The following is an 18,789-nucleotide window of genomic DNA, read 5'->3' on the forward strand; positions in this document are numbered from 1 at the left end:
TTAATATTGGCTTCCCTAGTGATTTTATGTCTTAAACCATAAAATTCTATTTCACAAGCTTGAAATATACTTTATTTGATGTTTAGGATACAAAGATATTGTTAAACTGAATAGAAAATAAAGAAGAGTATGGTACTGGCATAGGAATAGACATAAAGATCAATGGACTAGTATTGAGAATCAAGAAATAAACACATACATTTATGGTCAATTGATATTCTACAAGGATTGCAAGGCAATTCAATGGGTTAAAATAACTTTTCCAACAAATAACATCAACTTGATATTCACATGCAAAACAATGAAATTGCGTCCATACCTCACACCATATATGAAAGTTAGCTCAAATGTATCAAAGACCTAAATATAAAGCTAAAACTATAAAACTCACAGAAGAAAACATAATAGTAAATCTTCATAACCTTGGATTAGATAATGGTTTCTTAGCTGTGACACCATGAGTGTAAGCAATTAAAAAAATCAGTTGGAATTCATCAAAATTAAAAACTTCTGTGCTTCAAGAGATATTATTAAGAAAGTGAAAATAACACACAGAATGGGAGTAAATATTTGCAAATTATATCTGATAAGGATCGAGTAGCCAGAATATATAAAGAAGTCTTTTTTTTTTTTAATGTTTATTTATTCTTGAGAGAGAGAGAGAGAGAGAGAGAGAGAGAGAGAGAGAGAGTGAGCAGGGAAAGGAGAGAGGGAGAGGGAGATACAGAATCTGAAGCAGGCTCCAAGCCTGATGTGGGGCTCGAACTCACAAACTGAGATCATGACCTAAGCCGAAGTCATACGCTTAACCCACCAAACCACCCAGGCCCCCCCAATAAAGAAGTCTTAAAATTCAACAACAAATAATGCAATTGAAAATGCAAAATAGCCTCAGGAAGAAAAGAGTCTGGTCCTTCTACTTCCTCTTCATCCCTAAATGTAAACCTGCTGGTAAGCCTCTGCATGGTGATGATTTTAGTCTCCTGTTTGTTAAAGGAGATGGGCTGTGTTGGAGACCGGCAGAATTCTGCAGGGTAAGGTTAAGTCTCTTGTTGTGTCCCTCGTCACATTAGCAAGATGAATCTTTTTTTTTTTTTTTTTTAGTTGATTTATTTATTTTTAGAGAAAGAGAGAGTGCACACAGACTTGAGCACAGGGTGGGCAAAGGGAAAGGGAGAGAGAATTCCAAGCAGGATCCACACTGTCAGCACAGAGCCTGATGTGGGACTCTATCCCTCGAACTGTAAGACCTGAGCTGAAATCAGAAGTTGGATGCTTAACTGACTGAGCCACCCAGGAGCCCCACAAGATGAATCTTTAACAGTCACTACATGAGGTAAGGTGACGTTTATTTCTATTCTTAGCTATATAAGCATAATTAGTGGCTTAAGTTAAAGGATCTAAATAATTCCAAAAGACCTTAGATCACTGGTCACAGTTCACTAAAAAAAGTTACTTAAATTCATTATTTAGTAGCAAATTGCTAACTGATACATGAAAATCTCTAGATGTTTAACAATCTTGATTAAAAGGGTTTAATCATGGGGCACCTTGGGTGGCTCAGTCAGTGGAGCATCCGACTTTGACTCAGGTCATGATCTCACAGCTTGTGATTTGAGCCCCACATCAGGATCTGTGCTGACAGCTCGGAGCCTGGAGTCTGCTTCAGATTCTGTCTCTGTCTCTCTGCCCCTCCCCCACTCACGCTCTGTCTCTCTTCCTCTCAAAAATAAATAAACGTTAAAAAAAATTTTTTTAAAGGGTTTAATCATGACTTTCTGAATGTTAAAGTCCGTGATTATTAAACAGTCTCTGTGAATAGGTTCTTTTGAATGGTGAACTCACCTGTGAAGATTACTGATGATAGCTACTAGGATTTATTTATATATATTTATTTTTATTTACAGAACTTGAATTTTTAAAGTATCATAAATACTTTAAAAAGAATCGTTGGACATACATCAGAAGGATAGAAAAGGAAGGGGCCTGCCACACAAGTTACAGCGACTTGACACCAGTAAATTTAAATAAATGTAAACAGAGTACCTAGAATGGAATTCTGAGCTATGCACCTAGTCAACTCTCTGTTCACACAAGGTAAGAAAGGATGAAATTTTGCCCAACATAATTTGTCATTTTTCTTTTTCTTAAATGTTATCTACCTGGCAGTCCACTTCCATGAAAGCAATTCCCTACAACCTCAGACCACAAGGCAAGCTCTCCAAAGTCTGTTGGGTTGCTTTCTCTTCCCACATGAAATTACAAGAAAAAAAAAAAAAAGTCCAGATTACCACACTTTGTCCATAAAATAAATCCTTGTTTACCTTATGAGCCAACCCACTCAGTGCCCCTTTACAATCTTATCTATACTGCTTATAGTCATCTTGTTTACTTTTGTACCTTATCTTCTACTACAAAGTCAGCAGTGTATTTATCAACCTTTCTTTCCTTCCCCCTTCACACTGAATGCTCTTTAGAGTCTCCAATTTAGAGACTGGAATTAAGAAATTACATTAAACCGGTGCTGCATTGCTTTTTTAATAGAAAGGCCTTGAAAGTTGGCTAAACATAAAAACTGGCTAGTTTTGGGGCGCCTGGGGGGCTCAGTCAGTTAAGTGTCTGACTTTGGCTCAGGCCATGATCTCATAGTTTGTGAGTTCAAGCCCTGCATCTGGCTCTGTGCTGACAGCTCAGAGCCTGGAGCCTTCTTCGGATTCTGTGTCTCCCTCTCTCCCTGCCCCTCTCCTGCTGATGCTCTGTCTCTGTCTGTCTCTCTCTCAAAAATGAATAAACATTAAAAATTTTTTTTAAATCCTGGCTAGTTTTGGAAGGGACTTTGTAATTGTGGAAGAATGTAAAAAGTCCTAATACCTTGGGGCGCCAGGGTGGCTTGGTCGGTTAAGCGTCCGACTTTGGCTCAGGTCATGATCTCACGGTCCGTGAGTTCGAGCCCCGCGTTGGGCTCTGTGCTGACAGCTCAGAGCCTGGAGCCTGTTTCAGATTCTGTGTCTCCCTCTCTCTCTGCCCCTCCCCTGTTCATGCTCTGTCTCTCTCTGTCTCAAAAATAAATAAACGTTAAAAAAAAAAAAATTAAAAAAAAAAGTCCTAATGCCTCTTGGTAGTGAATGAGTGAATGCAAAAAAGAATAAAGATTAAGGAGAGTGATGGGGAACATCATTCAGATTTTTTAAAAAGATCATTATCATTAATTTGCATGCCATGAATGAAAAACAATCAAATCAACCATATTTTAAGTCAAATCTCACTATGTAATGTGTATTTTATTTTTATCAGATACATTTTTTTTTAAATCACAAGCACCATCTTGTACACAAGACTTCCAGCTTATGTGCAGTTAAAATATATATATTGGGGTGCCTAGGTGTCTCAGTTGGTTAAGCATCCACCTTCAGCTCAGGTCATGATCTCGCACTTCATGAGTTTGAGTCCTACATCGGGCTTGCTTCTGTCAGCGTGGAACCCTTTGTCTGGGACAGATCCTCTGTCCCCCTCTCTCTCTGCCCCTCCCCTGCTCATTCTCTCTGCCTCTCTAAATAAATAAAAGCATATATTACAGAGCAGCGGTGCAATGGAGTCCTATCTGATACTCCCCAACTCTCATCTTCACCTCCCCATCTCAAAGAATCTTCTGGGGGCTCCTGGATGTCCACTCCTTGCTCTGTGCTTGGAAAGTCTCAAAAGACAGTAAGCTGGGGCAACGGCTGAGCTCGCCTCATAAACCCCTTTTCTCAGGGATCATTGTTCTTCATTGCCTGATGTCCAGTGCCTTGAAAACCATTGTTTCATATATTTTGCCCAGTTTTTTGGCTATGTCAGATAGGATGGTGAATTCAGCCCCTGTTTTTCCATCATGGTCAGAAGGGAATCTTTAACTAGTTCTATATTAGTTTAAAAAATGAATCTCACTGGAGCCCAATTTCTTACTTATATGATGAACCAATTATATTTCATATATATTACATAATATTGCTCTATTAAGTGAAGATGGTTAAGTCACATTCAAATGTTTACAATAAAACATTTCACTGTCTTTTGGAAAAAACTTGTTCAGTGTCAGTTAAAGGGAAACTGTTATCACAAGTTTGCTTTATCAAGAATCAGGAAGTACAGTGAGATCAGCATTAGATTTTGAGAAATATTGTTATGAGTAGGAGACTATATGTATTAGGTATCCGATTGGAAAACATACTTGTCAGAATCGTCTTGCTGGATTCATTTGCTGTACTAACTAGCTAGATGATGAGGGTCTTTTCATCATTTGATGAGATGTCAGCTTCTACTAATAGCACAATTGCTTTACTACCAAGCACTCACATTTTTTTAGTATTTTTAATGTGCTTAGTAGCGTTTGCTATAATGCTAGGAAATGCTGTGGTTATTCTAGCTTTTGTGGTGGACCAAAAGCTTAGACATCGAAGTAATTACTTTTTCCTTAACTTGGCCATTGCTGACTTCTTTGTTGGTAAGTCACATATCTTTATTTCAGATAATCTTTTCCAATTATAATTTATTTATATAACTTTAAAATAAACTTTTGTTATTTCAAGGGACTGTGTAGAATTAGGGATTTTAAAAACAAAAAGTTTAAGGATTAAAGTTCTGGGGAGGCTTTAGGGGAGTAGTATATATATACGTGTGTGTGTGTGGGGGGGGTTGTAGGAGAATTTTCATTTGAAAATCGTTTATTTTCTTTTTATAGAATAAAAATGAGTCCAGAATAGTTCTAAAATTGTTTTAGTCTAAGAGTTACTTGTTTCTAGAGGTACCTTCCTTCAATGTTTAGGTTTATAAGTATGTGTAGAAAAGTCAGCTGATGATACTGTTTTATAGGAACTTCTAGTATAACTTAACTTGTGGTTGTCTATAGCTACATAAACGCTTTTGTGTATCTTACAGTGAACCAAAACTCATAAAATATTTACTTCATTGCCTGGAACATAGGGTTGCTCAACAAATGTTAGTCCTCTTCTCTTTTGATTTCTCTGCAGATACGTGTCAATTCCACCCAAGGTCATGAATGTCAGTAGCTTACCCATCCATGTGTAAGGACTGTTAGGTACTCAAGTATGATTAGCTAATGAGGAGATCTATAGAAGACTAAGTCTCATTAGTAAGGTTTCATTGTAGGAGAGTGGATAAGAGATGTTCACCAGTGACTGTAACAGTATAGAGCATTGTGAGAACCACAGAGACCTACCAAGTGCTATGGGTGCTCAGAGGAGAGAGAGAGCACATTTGGTTTGGGTGTGGTAGCATCTGAAGTGAACTTCAAAGGACGGGTAGAATTTCCATAGGCAGAGATGGAGAGGGGAGGAGTATTCCAAGAATCAGCAAAGACAAGCTGGTAGAAAATCATTGTGTATGTCTTCCTAAGTGTGGGCTGCAGGTTGGCTGGTGTAAAAATGGCTACATGGGATCAGTAGGGGATGAAGTTGGAGTAGTTGGGATCTATATAATGAAGGCTCTTGAATGCTAGTGTGTCTGGATTGGAGGCTATTCAACAGGTAGTGTGGAGATCTAGATTTTTAAAACAATTGAGTGACTGGATAGAGTGAGGCTTTACCTCAGAGACATTAGCAGAGATGTAGCAGGTGGGAGAAGCTGGAATGGGGAAGTTTGGTTTCAAAAACAACCCCACAGCTTGCTGAGAGCAACTGGGCACAGGCCAGAATCTCTGTGAATCTGCCACTCTCCTCCTTCACATTTCCCATGCTCCTTGCCAGCTTCACCCAGATGTCCACTTATTTAACAGCATCTGCCATGACGATGGAAGAATTAGAACAGTTTCTGAGAACTTTCTGTAACAAGGTTGGCGTTTTGTGTCAAGGCTGTTCTTTTCCTTTGCCATGCTCAGAAGTGGGCTTTTTGGCTCAGCCTGTAGGCTCGTGACAGTTGTGGTGAGCCAGGGCAGAACTCATGTAATTGTAAGGCAGCAATTCTTAGGACTTGTGGTCAGGAGACCTTGAGCTCCAGAACCATGTGGCAATGGCTTGGAGTATCACATGTGCTAGATATTATGGGCTTTTGGTTGAATGCCCTTTTCTTACAGATTTTGAAAATGGCCTCCAGTCGAAGGCCATTTGTAGCACCTGAACAACTAAATTTGTAGCACCTGAACAACTTCCCAGGCTGACTGTTGTGTTGGAAAGCAAAGATTTATTGAGGAAAAACTCCAGTACCAGCTACAATGATAGAAATATATCTCATCTGCACACTATTCCAGAAACAAAGTACCATCAATATATATAAATACAGGGAGACGTCTATAAAATTGGTATCACATTTGTGGGTACCGTCTTCACATCTGCACTTGTGGGCATTTATGGCCTACATGACCATATGACAGATGGCCCAGGCAGGATCTGCAAGGACAAAGGTGGTTGGGGCTGACAGAGTCTGAACCTCATTTTCAGGAGGGCACAGTTAATCTTTAGTCCCTTCATGCCTCAGTTCAGGACTCTTCTCTTTTCTCGTGAGTTAGCTCAGGCTGCCACAACACAATACCCCAGTCGGGGTGACTTAACAGCAATTGACGTTCTTAAGGTTCTGGAGGCTGGGAAGCACCAGACCAAGGTGCTGGCTGATTCGGTTCTTGGTGAACGCTCTTGTCCTGATTTGTAGATGGTTGCCTTCTCCATGTGCTCTCACGTGTTGTTTCCCCTGTGTGTGCATGGAGAGAGAGAGAGCAAGCAAGCTCTCCAGTGTTTTTTCTTCTTCTTTTAATGATTATTTATTTTTGAGAGAGAGAGAGAGCACACAACAGAGTGGGGGAGGGGCAGAGAGAGAGGGAAACAGAGGATCTGAAGCAGGCTCCACACTGACAGAAATGAGCCTGATGCGGGGCTTGAACTCACAAACTGTGAGATCATGACCTGAGCCAAAGTTGGACACCCAATTGACCGAGTCTCTGGTGTTTCTTCTTATAAGGACACTAATCCTGTCGGATTAGGGCTCCATCCTTATGACCTCATTTAACTTTACCTCCTTGTAGACCCTATCTCCAAATGCAGTGACCCTGGGGAATAGAGCTTCAACATATGAATTTGGGAGCAACCCAAACATCCAGTTCATAACACCCTCTAGGCACTCACTGTTATCCACACATTTCTCTTTCGGCCCAAAGAATTCACAGGGACTTTTAGCTCTCTCCCCAACACCCCCCACTTTGACTGTCATTTTCTCATGGAAGATGTAGCGTCTTAGCTGGCTTTGGAAAGAAAGGACAATACCAGACTGGTGGCAATGTTCACACAAACTGGGCTTCCCCATTCTCATCTGTTCATCCAATACTGGTTTATTTTGAAGCAGGCACTCTTTGAAGTGCTGGGCATGTGGCAGTGAAAATAGGAACAAAATTCCCTGTCCTCGTGGTGCTTCTGTTTTTAACTGGGGGAGGGACAGTGGGGAGGATACATAATAAGTATAAATAAGTCAATAAAAGTGCATAGTATTTTAGAAGGTGGTCATTGCTAGTGAGAACAGCAGCAGGGAAGAGGGAGAGAAAGGGTGCTAGAGATGGAGGTTGCCATTGAAATGTCAAGGGCAAGGCTCACTGGTCAGGACACTTCTGAGCAAATAGAAGGAGCTTCTGAGGGAAGAGCAGTTCGTGCTGAGGAAAGGGCAAGGGTCTGAGGGGTGTGTGTGCGGTGTTTCTGAGGCCCAAGAACTGGGATGGAGGGCGTAGCAGGAAGTGAGACAGGAAAGACGGGGCAGGCTGGGGTGAGCAAGTGGCCTGGGCTTTCCTCCCATCCTTCTTCTTTTTCCCTTCTCTCCTCCCCCTGTTCCTTCACCTCCTTGTTTTTATTTCTTCACCATCTTCTCTTAATACAGTTTTCTTTCCCTCGGCCCCCACGCCCTTAATGTGTCATGCCAAAGGCTTCTTGCTCCTTTCAAGAAACTGGTTCTTAGTTTTCCTTATCAAGTCCATTTGACCCAGAAGTATGCTTCCAGAGTGGAAGTTACAGAAACACTTCAGAGTGGGTGTATCCTAGAAATATTTCCGATTCCACAGTGGTGGAATGAGCCACAAACATCTCCCCCACTCAACAAGATAGAGGATCTGAGCATGACGTTTGTGCTAAAACATCATGTAGAACACAAGGGAACAGCGGGGTTTCACGAAAGCCAAAGGAATAGGCTACGCCTCTTTTAAAATGCTATGTCAAGCAGCAACTAAAGTCTTGGACACACCCAAACACACCCTTCCTCTTTCATCTATTTCAGAAAATGTGTGGACAAGATTATTGAACTCACAGCCTTCCTTTAATGTGTAATGTTTATTTATTTTTGACAGGGAGAGAGAAAGAGAGAGAGAGAGCAGGGGAGGGGCAGAGAGGACCCCAAGCAGGTTCTGCACTGACAGCAGAACGCACAAACTGTGAGATCATGACCTGAGCAGAAGTTGGCACTTCACAGACTGAGCCACCCAGGAGTCTCCCTTCCTTTAACGTTTAAATAGACAGTGGTGTCTGTCAGGCAAAGAATTACTGGCGTTGTACTGTTTTGCTGTCATTTCTGTGGAGGAAATGTGTGTGTGAGTGTGTGTGTGTGTGTGTGTGTGTGTGTGTGTGTGTGTGTGTGTGTAAAATATTCATGTTGGGAATATTAGAAGCCACAACTCTGGACCAAAATATATGTTTCTGTTTTGAAGATACTTTGACTTATCTCAGGTGATTTATCTCAGATACTTTGATTTATCTTACTTATTTACCTATTTTATACCACAGGCGTGTGTATGCATACGTGTGCGTGCACACACCCATCTTTGAGATGGCAGACACCATAGGGAAGCTTAGTTATCATTAAAAATATAATTGAAACATGAAATAAGCAGGCAGTTTGAACTACATATAAGAACTGACTGGGGCGCCTGGGTTTCAAAGCCAGTCTTCCATTACTAGGTGAGTTCAGTGGGTTAAGCATCCGACTTTGGTTCGTGGTTTGTGAGTTCGAGCCCTGCATCGGGCTCTGTGCTGACAGCTCAGAGCCTGGAGCCTGCTTCAGATTCTGTGTCTCCTCTTTCTGCCCCTCTCCCGCTCACACTCTGCCTCTCTCTCTCTCTAAAGCGAATAAACATTTAAAAAAAACAACCACACAACTCTTCCATCTCCATGATGCCTCGTGTCTCATCTTTGTATGTGAACTTAGGTACAGAATGCTAAGTTCTGCATCCCCTTCCACTGGTGCTGAAACTACAGCATCATATCCTTGCGTCATCTTGTTTTGGGAGAATGTAGGGTTGCTTTCCTCCTTCCCTTTCCTTCTCCTTTCTTTTTACCTTCACTATTGTTCTTCCTGATAGGCTTACTTGGTTCTCATATGAAAATGGGAAATCCTGCCAAGTGCCTGATGAAATATGAAGATACTCACTGAGCTTCCACTTAATAGATTATATTCTCAGTGAGTAGTGTCACCTGTCTGAAATGTCAATCCAGTGGAAAACTCCCAGCAAAGCTTAAGGAAAGGGAACCCAGGGTAGTCATTTTTCTTAATTAGGCTATTTCTGTGCTAAGCTGAACCACTCACATATTTGTTCATTCAGTGAAGTGTAGTGGTTAAAGTCAAGAGTCTTTTTTTTTCCCTTAATGTTTATTTATTTTTGAGAGAGAGAGAGAGGGAGAGAGCGTGCATACGAGTGGGGGAGGAGCAGAGAGAAGGAGACAGAGCACGTGAAGTGGGCTCCATGCTGACAGCAGTGAGCCCAATGTGGGGCTCGAACTCATGAATTGTGAGAGTAAAATTTGAGCTGAAGTCGGATGCTTAACTGGCTGAGCCAGCCGGGTGTCCCGGTAGGGAGTCTTGAAATCACACTGCCTGGTTTCAAAGCCAATCTTTCATTACTAGCTGAGTAGACCTTGGCAATCATGTCTCCCTCTTGAGCTATAGGTTCTTTATCGTCTAACTCAGCATAGTTTCTGCCTTACACAGCTTCTATGAAAGTTTAATGAGGTGATATATACAGCAGACATAGCACAATGTCTGGCATATGGTAACTGCACAATATACATTGGCTGTTATTAACTTACCCAAGTTAAATGTGTGAGCCACTGGGCAACTCTAAGTGCTGTGAAAAATACAAAGATCAACTTACAACATGGTCCCAGGCCTCAAGAGAAGCTAGTTAAAAGATGACAGAGATACCAAGTAGCAAGTATTTCTACCTGAGAGAGGGAGTGAAGAGCAAAGTGCCAACATAGTCAGGGGACAGAGGGGTCCCTTCTGCCAAGGAAGTTCCAAAAGAGATGACAAGGAGAAAGTCATTTTTTTGAACTTCATGGAGAATGAGGAGGTAGACTTCTCAGTAGAAGAGAGGAGGATATTCTAGGAGGAAAGAATGCTGTCGGCAAAGGCAAAGGGGATATGAAACTACAGGCTGTCTTTGGGGAAGGCTGGTCCATCCTGTGTGGGTTGCATCACGAACGTGAAGATGGCTTGTGCTGTATGTGGCTGGAAATGCCGTCCAGACCTGTGCTTCGTTTGGAAAGCAATAAGGAAACACAGGTATTTATGACAGCCATTGTAAAAATGGTATTTAAAGAACACATAGGAAATCAGTCCTGAGTTTGCTGATGAAGCACTATGAATTTCTAAATTATCATCAAGCCATTTTTGGTCATGTCATATATGTCATTGTGTTGTGTACCTATGCCTCTGGGTAGTCATTGATATGTGCTTTTTTTTTTTTTTAACCTTCTTTTTTCCTTGTACAGGTATGATCTCCATTCCTTTATACATCCCTCACACGCTGTATGGTTGGAGCTCTGAAAGTAAACTCTGCGTGTTTTGGCTCACTGTTGACTATCTTTTGTGTACAACATCTGTGTATAACATTGTACTCATCAGCTACGATCGATACCAGTCAGTCTCAAATGCTGTAAGTCAAAATGTTAATTTGCCTTCTTTAAACATTATGTGCTTGTAAATTTTGGCTCCACAAGCAAAAATTTTTTAAGTGTAATTTTTTCGTTTAGTTGGCAAACCGTAGAGGAGCCTGATTATCCTTCAGTTAACTGGCACTGAGTTTTCATTGGCCCTTAGTGAACAATTTCTGTGTGTGATTTGGCTAAGTCACTCCCCTATGTGCCACTGAAATGGGAAGACATCAAAGAAAATCTAAGGCGAGTTGTCAGAAACGGTATGTACCGAGTCCATAGGAGATTGGATGGATGTGGGGGTCGCAGTACGTTTATCAGGTTTTTTTTCCTTTTTTTTTTAATGTTTATTTATTTTTGAGAGAGAGAGAGAGAGAGAGAGAGCGAGCACGTGCATGCGCATGCACACGAGTGGGGGAAGAGCAAAAAGAGAAGGTGACAGAGAATCTGAAGCAGGCTCCACATTGTCAGCCCAGAGCCCTATGTGGGGCTTGAACCCATAAACTGTGAGATCATGACCTGGATCAAAGTCTAACATTCAACCAACTGAGCCACCCAGGCATCCCTATCAGTTTCATTCCTTACACAAACTAAGACCTGAATATTTTCCTCAGGTGGGATGTAGTGGGCAAGTAGAAAGACACCCACACTTTTGAATGTCATGAGAAAATCAATTTTGAATGGCCAAAGGAAAAAGACAGTGTACAGGGAGGCTATAGCTTAGACGGTGAGCCCAACCTGAAAGATCAACTCCTAGTGCCAGGGTAGGACCCATGCCAAGAAAGTCTGAATTGACCCAGGATTTGGAATAGCCTCATTAAAAAGTTAGTGGCAGTTCATAAGCCAGCTAAATTGATCAGCAATAGAACAAGGGAGCAAACAAGGGTAGATGCAAGTAAAGACAGAGGGTGAAAGGGGTAGAGACATAAGGGGCAGTAATCTGATGTCTAGGAAACCTAGATGGGAAACTTCCTTCATTCTTGAGTCCCAGGACCCAAATCTTTGGGGGATGCTACTCTGTGCAAGGGATTTTGCTGAGTGCTGGGAAATGAATTAGCAGAGTCTCTACTTTTTTTTTTTAAGTTTATTTATTTTGAGAGAGAAAGAGACACCATAAGTTGGGGATGGGCAGAGAGAGAGGGAGAGGAAGAGAATTCCAAGCAGGCTCCATGCTGCCAGTGCAGAGCCAGATGCAGAGCTCGAACCCATGAAGCCATGCCTGAGCCAAAACCAAGAGTCAGACGCTTAACTGCCAACCAGGCGCCCGCAGAATCTCCACTTTCGAGGAGCATAATAGTCTAATGTGGAGACAGATCCAGGAACAAATGGGTTCAGTACAGTATACTAAGCATGGTGTTGGAGGTGTTGAGGGGACAGTGATGGTTCTGACTTGGGAGGTCTGCGCAGCTTGTAGTAGACAGGGTTGGGAAGGTATATTGCAGAAGGCAAGGGTAAGCTGTGGGAACAAAGATGAGGCTCAAACAAGATAGAAATTGATTTTTCTGTCACAGAACAGTCCAGGAAAGGTGGGAGCCTCTGTTCCAGAAACTCATCCAGGGACCTAGGCTAACAGGGTGGCTGTGCACCCTCTAGGGGAGGGGTCAGCAAACTTTAGCTAGAAAGGGACCTATGGTCTCTGTTGCAACTGCTCGAGTCTGCCATTATGGTACAAAAACAGCCATACATACTATGTTAAAAAAAAAAAAAAAGAATGATTCATTCATTGTGTTCCAGTAAAACTTTATTTATCCAAGCAGGTGGTGGGCCACATTTGTTTCATGGACAGTGGTTTGCTGACCCCTGCTCTAGGTCATTATTCTCCTCTGCATGGTCAAATTCAGGTTGTTGTCACTCCAGGTCCTAGAAAGGATGGGAAAAGAGCAGAAATCCAGGGCAAGGGATTTTGTCTTAACCACGTGGTTCAGAATCATACAATCATTTCCGCTCACATTTTACTGGTGACATTTACTAACACCCATCTGCTAGTAACATCTTGCAGTAACATCGCACTGCAAGAAAAGCTGGGAAACATGGTCTCTAGCTAAGCTACCATATTGCCAGGAAGAAGGGGAGAATTAATGTGTTGGGACGTCCAGACACTTAGCCTTGGGTACTTCATTGACCCAGGGTCCACTGCAGTTTGTACTGGACAAACTATGGAGAGAGTGCAGATCAGCTTGGGAGAACAATTTAGATGCCTATAAGCTCATGTTTTTCAAATCGCAGGTTATGACCCGTTATTGAGTCATGAAGTCAGTTCAGTGGGTCGTGACCACTTTTCAAAAAAATGTTTAAATGTTTTTGAGAGAGAGAGAGAACATGAGCAGGAGAGGGGCATAGAGAGAGGGAGACAGAGAATTCCAAGCAGGCTCTGCACTGTCAGTGCAGAGCCCAACATGGGCCTTGAACCCACGAACCATGAGATCATGACCTGAGCCAAAATCAAGAGTCAGATGTTTAATCGACTGAGCCACCCAGGCACCCCCACTTTTTTTTAAATGAAAAAGTGCATAGAAGAACATACTAAAACAATTTTTAAAAATTAGAGTATAAAATATCAGAGTACTTTGTACATAATAAATGTGTTATTTTATGAATACCTCTGTCTATGGACTTAGTTATGATGTAAAATGTATTTCTTTTTTTTATTAAATTTTTTTAAACATTTATTTATTTTTGAGAGAGAGACAGAGGCAGAGAATCCGAAGCAGGCTCCAGGCTCTGGGCTGTCAGCACAGAGCCCAATGCAGGGCTCAAACTCACAAATCACAAGATCATGACCTGAGCTGAAGTCGGAGGCTTAACCAACTGAGCCACTTAAGCACCCCTAAAATGTATTTCTTATTTTAAGTCAGTCAACATGTTCAAAAAAGAGTGTTCTAATTCACAATCTTTCCCATTTGTACTTAAACATTTCCTTGTTTTCTGTGTTAATATTTCTTTTGTAGCCTTTCCTGGGTGTTCCCACTTAACATTCATTAGGACATCCTTTCACTGGATGTCTAAGCTCTTAGGTCTACCCCAGGTGCAGTTAGGAGAAGTGTGTAGAAGTTGCAGAGACAGGGGTGCCTGGGTGGCTTAGTCGGGTAAGTGTCCAACTTCAGCTTGGGTCATGATGTCGTGGTTCATGAGTTCGATCCCCACATTGGGTTCTGCGCTGACAGTATGAGGCCTGCTTGGGATTCTCTCTCCCCCTCTCTTTCTGTCCCTTCCCCATTTGTGCCCCCCCCCTCTCTCTCTCTCAAAATAAATAAATAAACTTAAAAAAAAAAAAGAAAAAAAGAAGTCACAGAGACAGAAGGAGTGATGTCCACAGAGAGAAAATGAGTAGGTTTGTTTTCTAGTCTTGCCCTGAGGAATTCCTCTGGCCACATAAGCTGTCCCTGTGGTGAGGGCTGGTCCAGCTGGATCCCAGGTCCTTAGCACCTAGCACAGAGTCAACTGTGTAACACCAGTGCATGGATGTTCGCGAGGGGCGCTCAGGCAGCTCTTGCACCTCTGTTGGCTAATACTTCAAATACAGCTGTGTAAGCCAGGAAGCCCTCAAAGACCACTGAAACTTGTGGGAAGTAGTTGTAGGGAAGCTGAGCTCTTGCTGTAGTACGAAGTAGTGTGATAGGGCAGGGTCATGAGCTGAGCCTGAAAGATGGAAATCTGATAATAACTTGGGCAAGGAAGGCTCAATGCAGATGGCAGTGCATGATTACAGTGCTCAGACACATTTTCTGGAGAGCAAATTTCTGTATGGCTGAAGTAAGGGTGGGTGAGGGAAAGTAGAACAGTGTCATTGGAAGGAGTGGGAATTAACATGTATGCAGAGTTAAGATGGTAAGTGGAAAGTATACTGAAGATGAAGGAAGCTTGACAGGAAAATCAAGACCATGAAAATATTGTTGCTGGTTTCCTAGGACTGTTGTAATAAAGTAGAACACATTGGGTGGCTTAAAACAAGAGAACTGTTCTCTGGAATAAATTTGATATTTGGAGACTTGAAGTCCAAAATCCAAGTGTAGGCAGGGCAATGCTCTCTGAGGCTTCTAGAGCAGCCGGTTCCATGCCTTTCTCTTAGCTTCTAGTATTACTGGCCATCCTTGGCTTTCCTGGCCTTCCTCTACTTGTTGATGCATCACTCCAGGCTCTGCCTCCATTGTCCCGTGGTATTCTCCCTGTGTGTCTGTGTGCCTCTTACAGGGAGGTTCACCCTAATCGAGTATGACCTTATCTTAACTTGCAAATGAGGTCGTGCACGCGGACACTGGGTGTTAGGACTTCAGCGTATCTCTTTTGAGGACACAGCTCAACCTGCAACAGGCACTCAGAAGGGCTCTGCAATCCCGTCTCACTGTTACCACCAGTGTGTTCTGCAGGCTGCTCTGCCTCATAAAAGAAATGTGATTGATGGAACGTTTGGATATCTTATTGGGGTGGGGAAGGCATAAGAGGCAATATTCTGAATAATGAACAGATCCTGTCGTGGGTGAGGACTGGGCCATTGATTGATGTCAGGAAGGCCATGCCAACTGGCTTGGGCCTGAATTCAAGCAATGCTTGAGCTACCTGTCAAAAATACTACCCAGAGATGAAGAGATGGGCATCATCTTCTCAATTCCCTTGGATGTCCATTATCCCATTTGACCTTATGCATAATAGAATAGAGATCACTTCCTAGCATATTGCATCACATCATTACAAAGGCTGAACAGAGCAATTAAAAAACTAAATGCAGTTTTATGACCATCTGGGTATTGTTACCATCTTCATAATCATTAGATTTAGTGCAAGAGATATATTAATTAGTGGCATGAGAAGCAGAAGGCAAAGAAGTGTATTTTATATGGGAACTTGTGGTCAGCACCATATGCATTTCAGCTTAGCCTAAGAAATACTAGTAATGTAGGGAAAAAAAACCCACTTCCCTGCAGTTTATAAAAATAACCTTTTTTTTTTTTTTTTTTGAAGCCAGCTTCTTCTTACCTCCAGCCAATTGGTGAGCCCTTCCCAGCCTGCACAATCCATCAAAGAAAGACAGTGCTGGGCATTGTTGCACCTTTTTAATAAAAATGAGTAAACACTGTAGCACGAGACTTAGAAACTCAGAGAAACATAGTACATGAGCCATAGTGGAAAGGGAGGCATGTTCCAGTTTCATGGGGAAATAATTTCCTTTCCCTTGAGTGAGGAAATCAGAGAAATATGGAATATATGAGCTAGAAGGAACCTTACTGATCTAAAAGAAGCTTAGGGAGATTGTCTGTTCCAGGTCCCCTCAAAAAACTCTTGGTTCATGTGTTTATCTCTCATAGAGGGTGGTTGACCTTTTAGATTACTTACCCAGTTACTCAAGGCCAGGTAACTTCCCTACCTCTTGCATATCCCTGAAACTCCTGAGGGTCTATGATATGCCTTATGCAACCAACATATGTTCATTATAATGAAAATAACTTATTTGCTCTCTTTTAGATATCTTACAGAACTCAACACATTGGGATCTTGAAGATCGTAGCTCTGATGGTGGCTGTCTGGGTTCTGGCCTTCTTAGTGCACGGGCCAATAATTCTAGTTTCAGAGTCTTGGAATAATTCCAGTGTCAGAGTCTCGGAGAAAAAGGACTGTGAACCTGGGTTCATTTCCAAATGGTACATCCTCGCCATCACTTCATTCTTGGAATTTGTGGTTCCAGTCTTGTCAGTGGCCTATTTCAACATATACATTTACTGGAGGCTGTGGAAGCGTGGTAATCTCAGTCGGTGGCAAAGCCAGCCTGGACTCACTTCTCCTACCCCTCCCAATAACTGTGGACCCTTACTCAGGGGTGGACTGTTTTCAAGAACATCTCTTCCTGAACTGAAGGAAACAGCAACATCTGTTCCTTCGAAGAGACACGGTAGAAAGAGGAGTCTCTTGTTTTCTCTAAGAGCCCAGACGAATACCAATATAATTGCTTCCAAAATGGCTTCCCTCTCCCATTGTGATTCCCTATGTCTTCACCAAAGGGAACACATTGAACTGCTCAGAGCCAGGAAATTAGCCAAGTCACTGGCCATTCTCTTAGGTGTTTTTGCCTTTTGCTGGGCTCCATATTCTCTGTTCACGATCATTCGTTCATTTCTTTCACCAGAACAGCGTCCTCAAACAATTTGGTATGAAATCACCTTTTGGCTTCAATGGTTCAATTCCCTTGTCAATCCTTTTCTGTATCCATTATGTCACAAACATTTCCAGAAGGCTTTCTTGAGAATATTTCATGTGAAAAAGCAACCCATACCAACACAAAATCGGTCAATGTCCTCTTAAAGATGATTTTATCATTTACAAAAATTTTAGTCTTAAGCTCACCTACATGAATTTGATCTGACATTCATTTTTCCCTTTCCACTAGGCAGGGCAAAATGAGAAAAGTCCATAATATTGTAACACTTGCAAACTTAAAAGAAAAATCAGAAACTGGAAGTCAAGGGAAAATAACCAGAAATAGACAACAATCTTTTTTTGTAAACTCACAGCCACAAATGCACTGTACTTTTCTTACTCATTGCCTCTTCCTTGTCTTTTAGATCTTTATATAACATTGATTGCGAAAGTCAAGAGTTCTTGTTTTCTATGTTCAGTGTTTGCTATAGTGTTAAGTGAATTTCCCTTTTATTTTATAGTGATGAGAAATTGCCAAGTTGTAAAGTCATTTTTTCCTAAAGTATACAATAGAAGAAGGAGATATATTGTCCTCTTCGCTGGAAGTGGGAAGGCATGTTGGGGTTTGAGTTGTCAGGAGCAGGGAGCCAGGGTGTGCCCAGATGGAAAGGTAGAAGGCATGTGTACTTCCAGGCTCTATGCTACTGATTCCAGAAAAGCAGAAAGTGTGGGGAGGGAAGAGCAGGTAACTGCGGTTCTCAGAGTTCCTCAGAGGGCCTGGCAATCATAGGATAAGAGAGTAAGTGAGAGACAAGATCACCAACTGGTTGAAAGATGGCTTTCCTTTTGTCCTTCCTGCCCTCTTCTTCCAACTTCCACATCAGCTAAAACATCTGTGAGAAAATATGTAAGAGAAAGGCTACGAGATGGCAAAAGGACTCTATGATTAAACTTGATGTAGCTGTTTAACATTCTCAGAACTAATAGATGTCAATAATTATTAATAAAATATACTTCTGTATTTATTTGACGTCTTTAACGTGTGTGTAGTGCTAAGAGTGATTTCTTTATGTGCCATTAGTGTAAGTTATACCTTGCTGATGAGTCACATTTTCTTAGTCTGGTGATGTTTTATTTATTTATTTTTTGTTATTATTAATTCTTCTTCCTCCTCCTCCTCCACCTTTTCCTCTTCCTTCTTTGTAATAAAATTTTATTTTGATTTCATTGTTAATTTCATCTCTCCTATAAGGTTTTATTAGTGTTTCTTTGGTAACTTCTCAGAGTTCCTTAGTCATTTCCGTATTTTTTAGATCTTTTAAACCTTGGTTAATTTCAAACACTAAAATATGAAAATCCTTTACATAAATGCTTAGATATGCCTATGATTTTTATATGCAATTGTGCCTTGCATTAAGTTCAAAAATAGGAGACACATGTTTAACATTCAATAGTATCACCTCATGCCAGTCACAGTGGCTAAAATGAACAAATCAGGAGACTATAGATGCTGGCGAGGATGTGGAGAAACAGGAATCCTCTTGCACTGTTGGTGGGAATGCAAACTGGTGCAGCCACTCTGGAAAACAGTGTGGAGGTTCCTCAAAAAATTAAAAATAGATCTACCCTATGACCCAGCAATAGCACTGCTAGGAATTTACCCAAGGGATACAGGAGTGCTGATGCATAGGGGCACTTGTACCCCAATGTTTATAGCAGCACTTTCAACAATAGCCAAATTATGAAAGAGCCTAAATGTCCATCAACT

General features: G+C 41.6%; 1 protein-coding gene across 2 annotated transcripts; it reads left to right on the forward strand.

Moving 5' to 3' along the window:
* Positions 1-1,759: 1,759 nt before the first annotated feature.
* Positions 1,760-18,051, forward strand: HRH4 (histamine receptor H4). Of its 2 annotated transcripts, none has more exons than XM_045041939.1 (3): positions 1,760-2,097; positions 10,731-10,894; positions 16,353-18,051. In XM_045041939.1, the coding sequence occupies exons 1-3, from the start codon at positions 2,067-2,069 to the stop codon at positions 17,184-17,186; spliced, it is 1,029 nt and encodes a 342-aa protein (XP_044897874.1). In that variant the 5' UTR covers positions 1,760-2,066; the 3' UTR covers positions 17,187-18,051. The 2 variants fall into 2 exon arrangements, with proteins under 2 accessions (XP_044897874.1, XP_003995130.3); XM_003995081.4 differs by lacking the exon at positions 1,760-2,097 and adding an exon at positions 4,139-4,483.
* Positions 18,052-18,789: the final 738 nt, after the last annotated feature.

Source organism: Felis catus, chromosome D3, assembly GCF_018350175.1.
Source record: "Felis catus isolate Fca126 chromosome D3, F.catus_Fca126_mat1.0, whole genome shotgun sequence".
NCBI lineage: Eukaryota > Metazoa > Chordata > Mammalia > Carnivora > Felidae > Felis > Felis catus.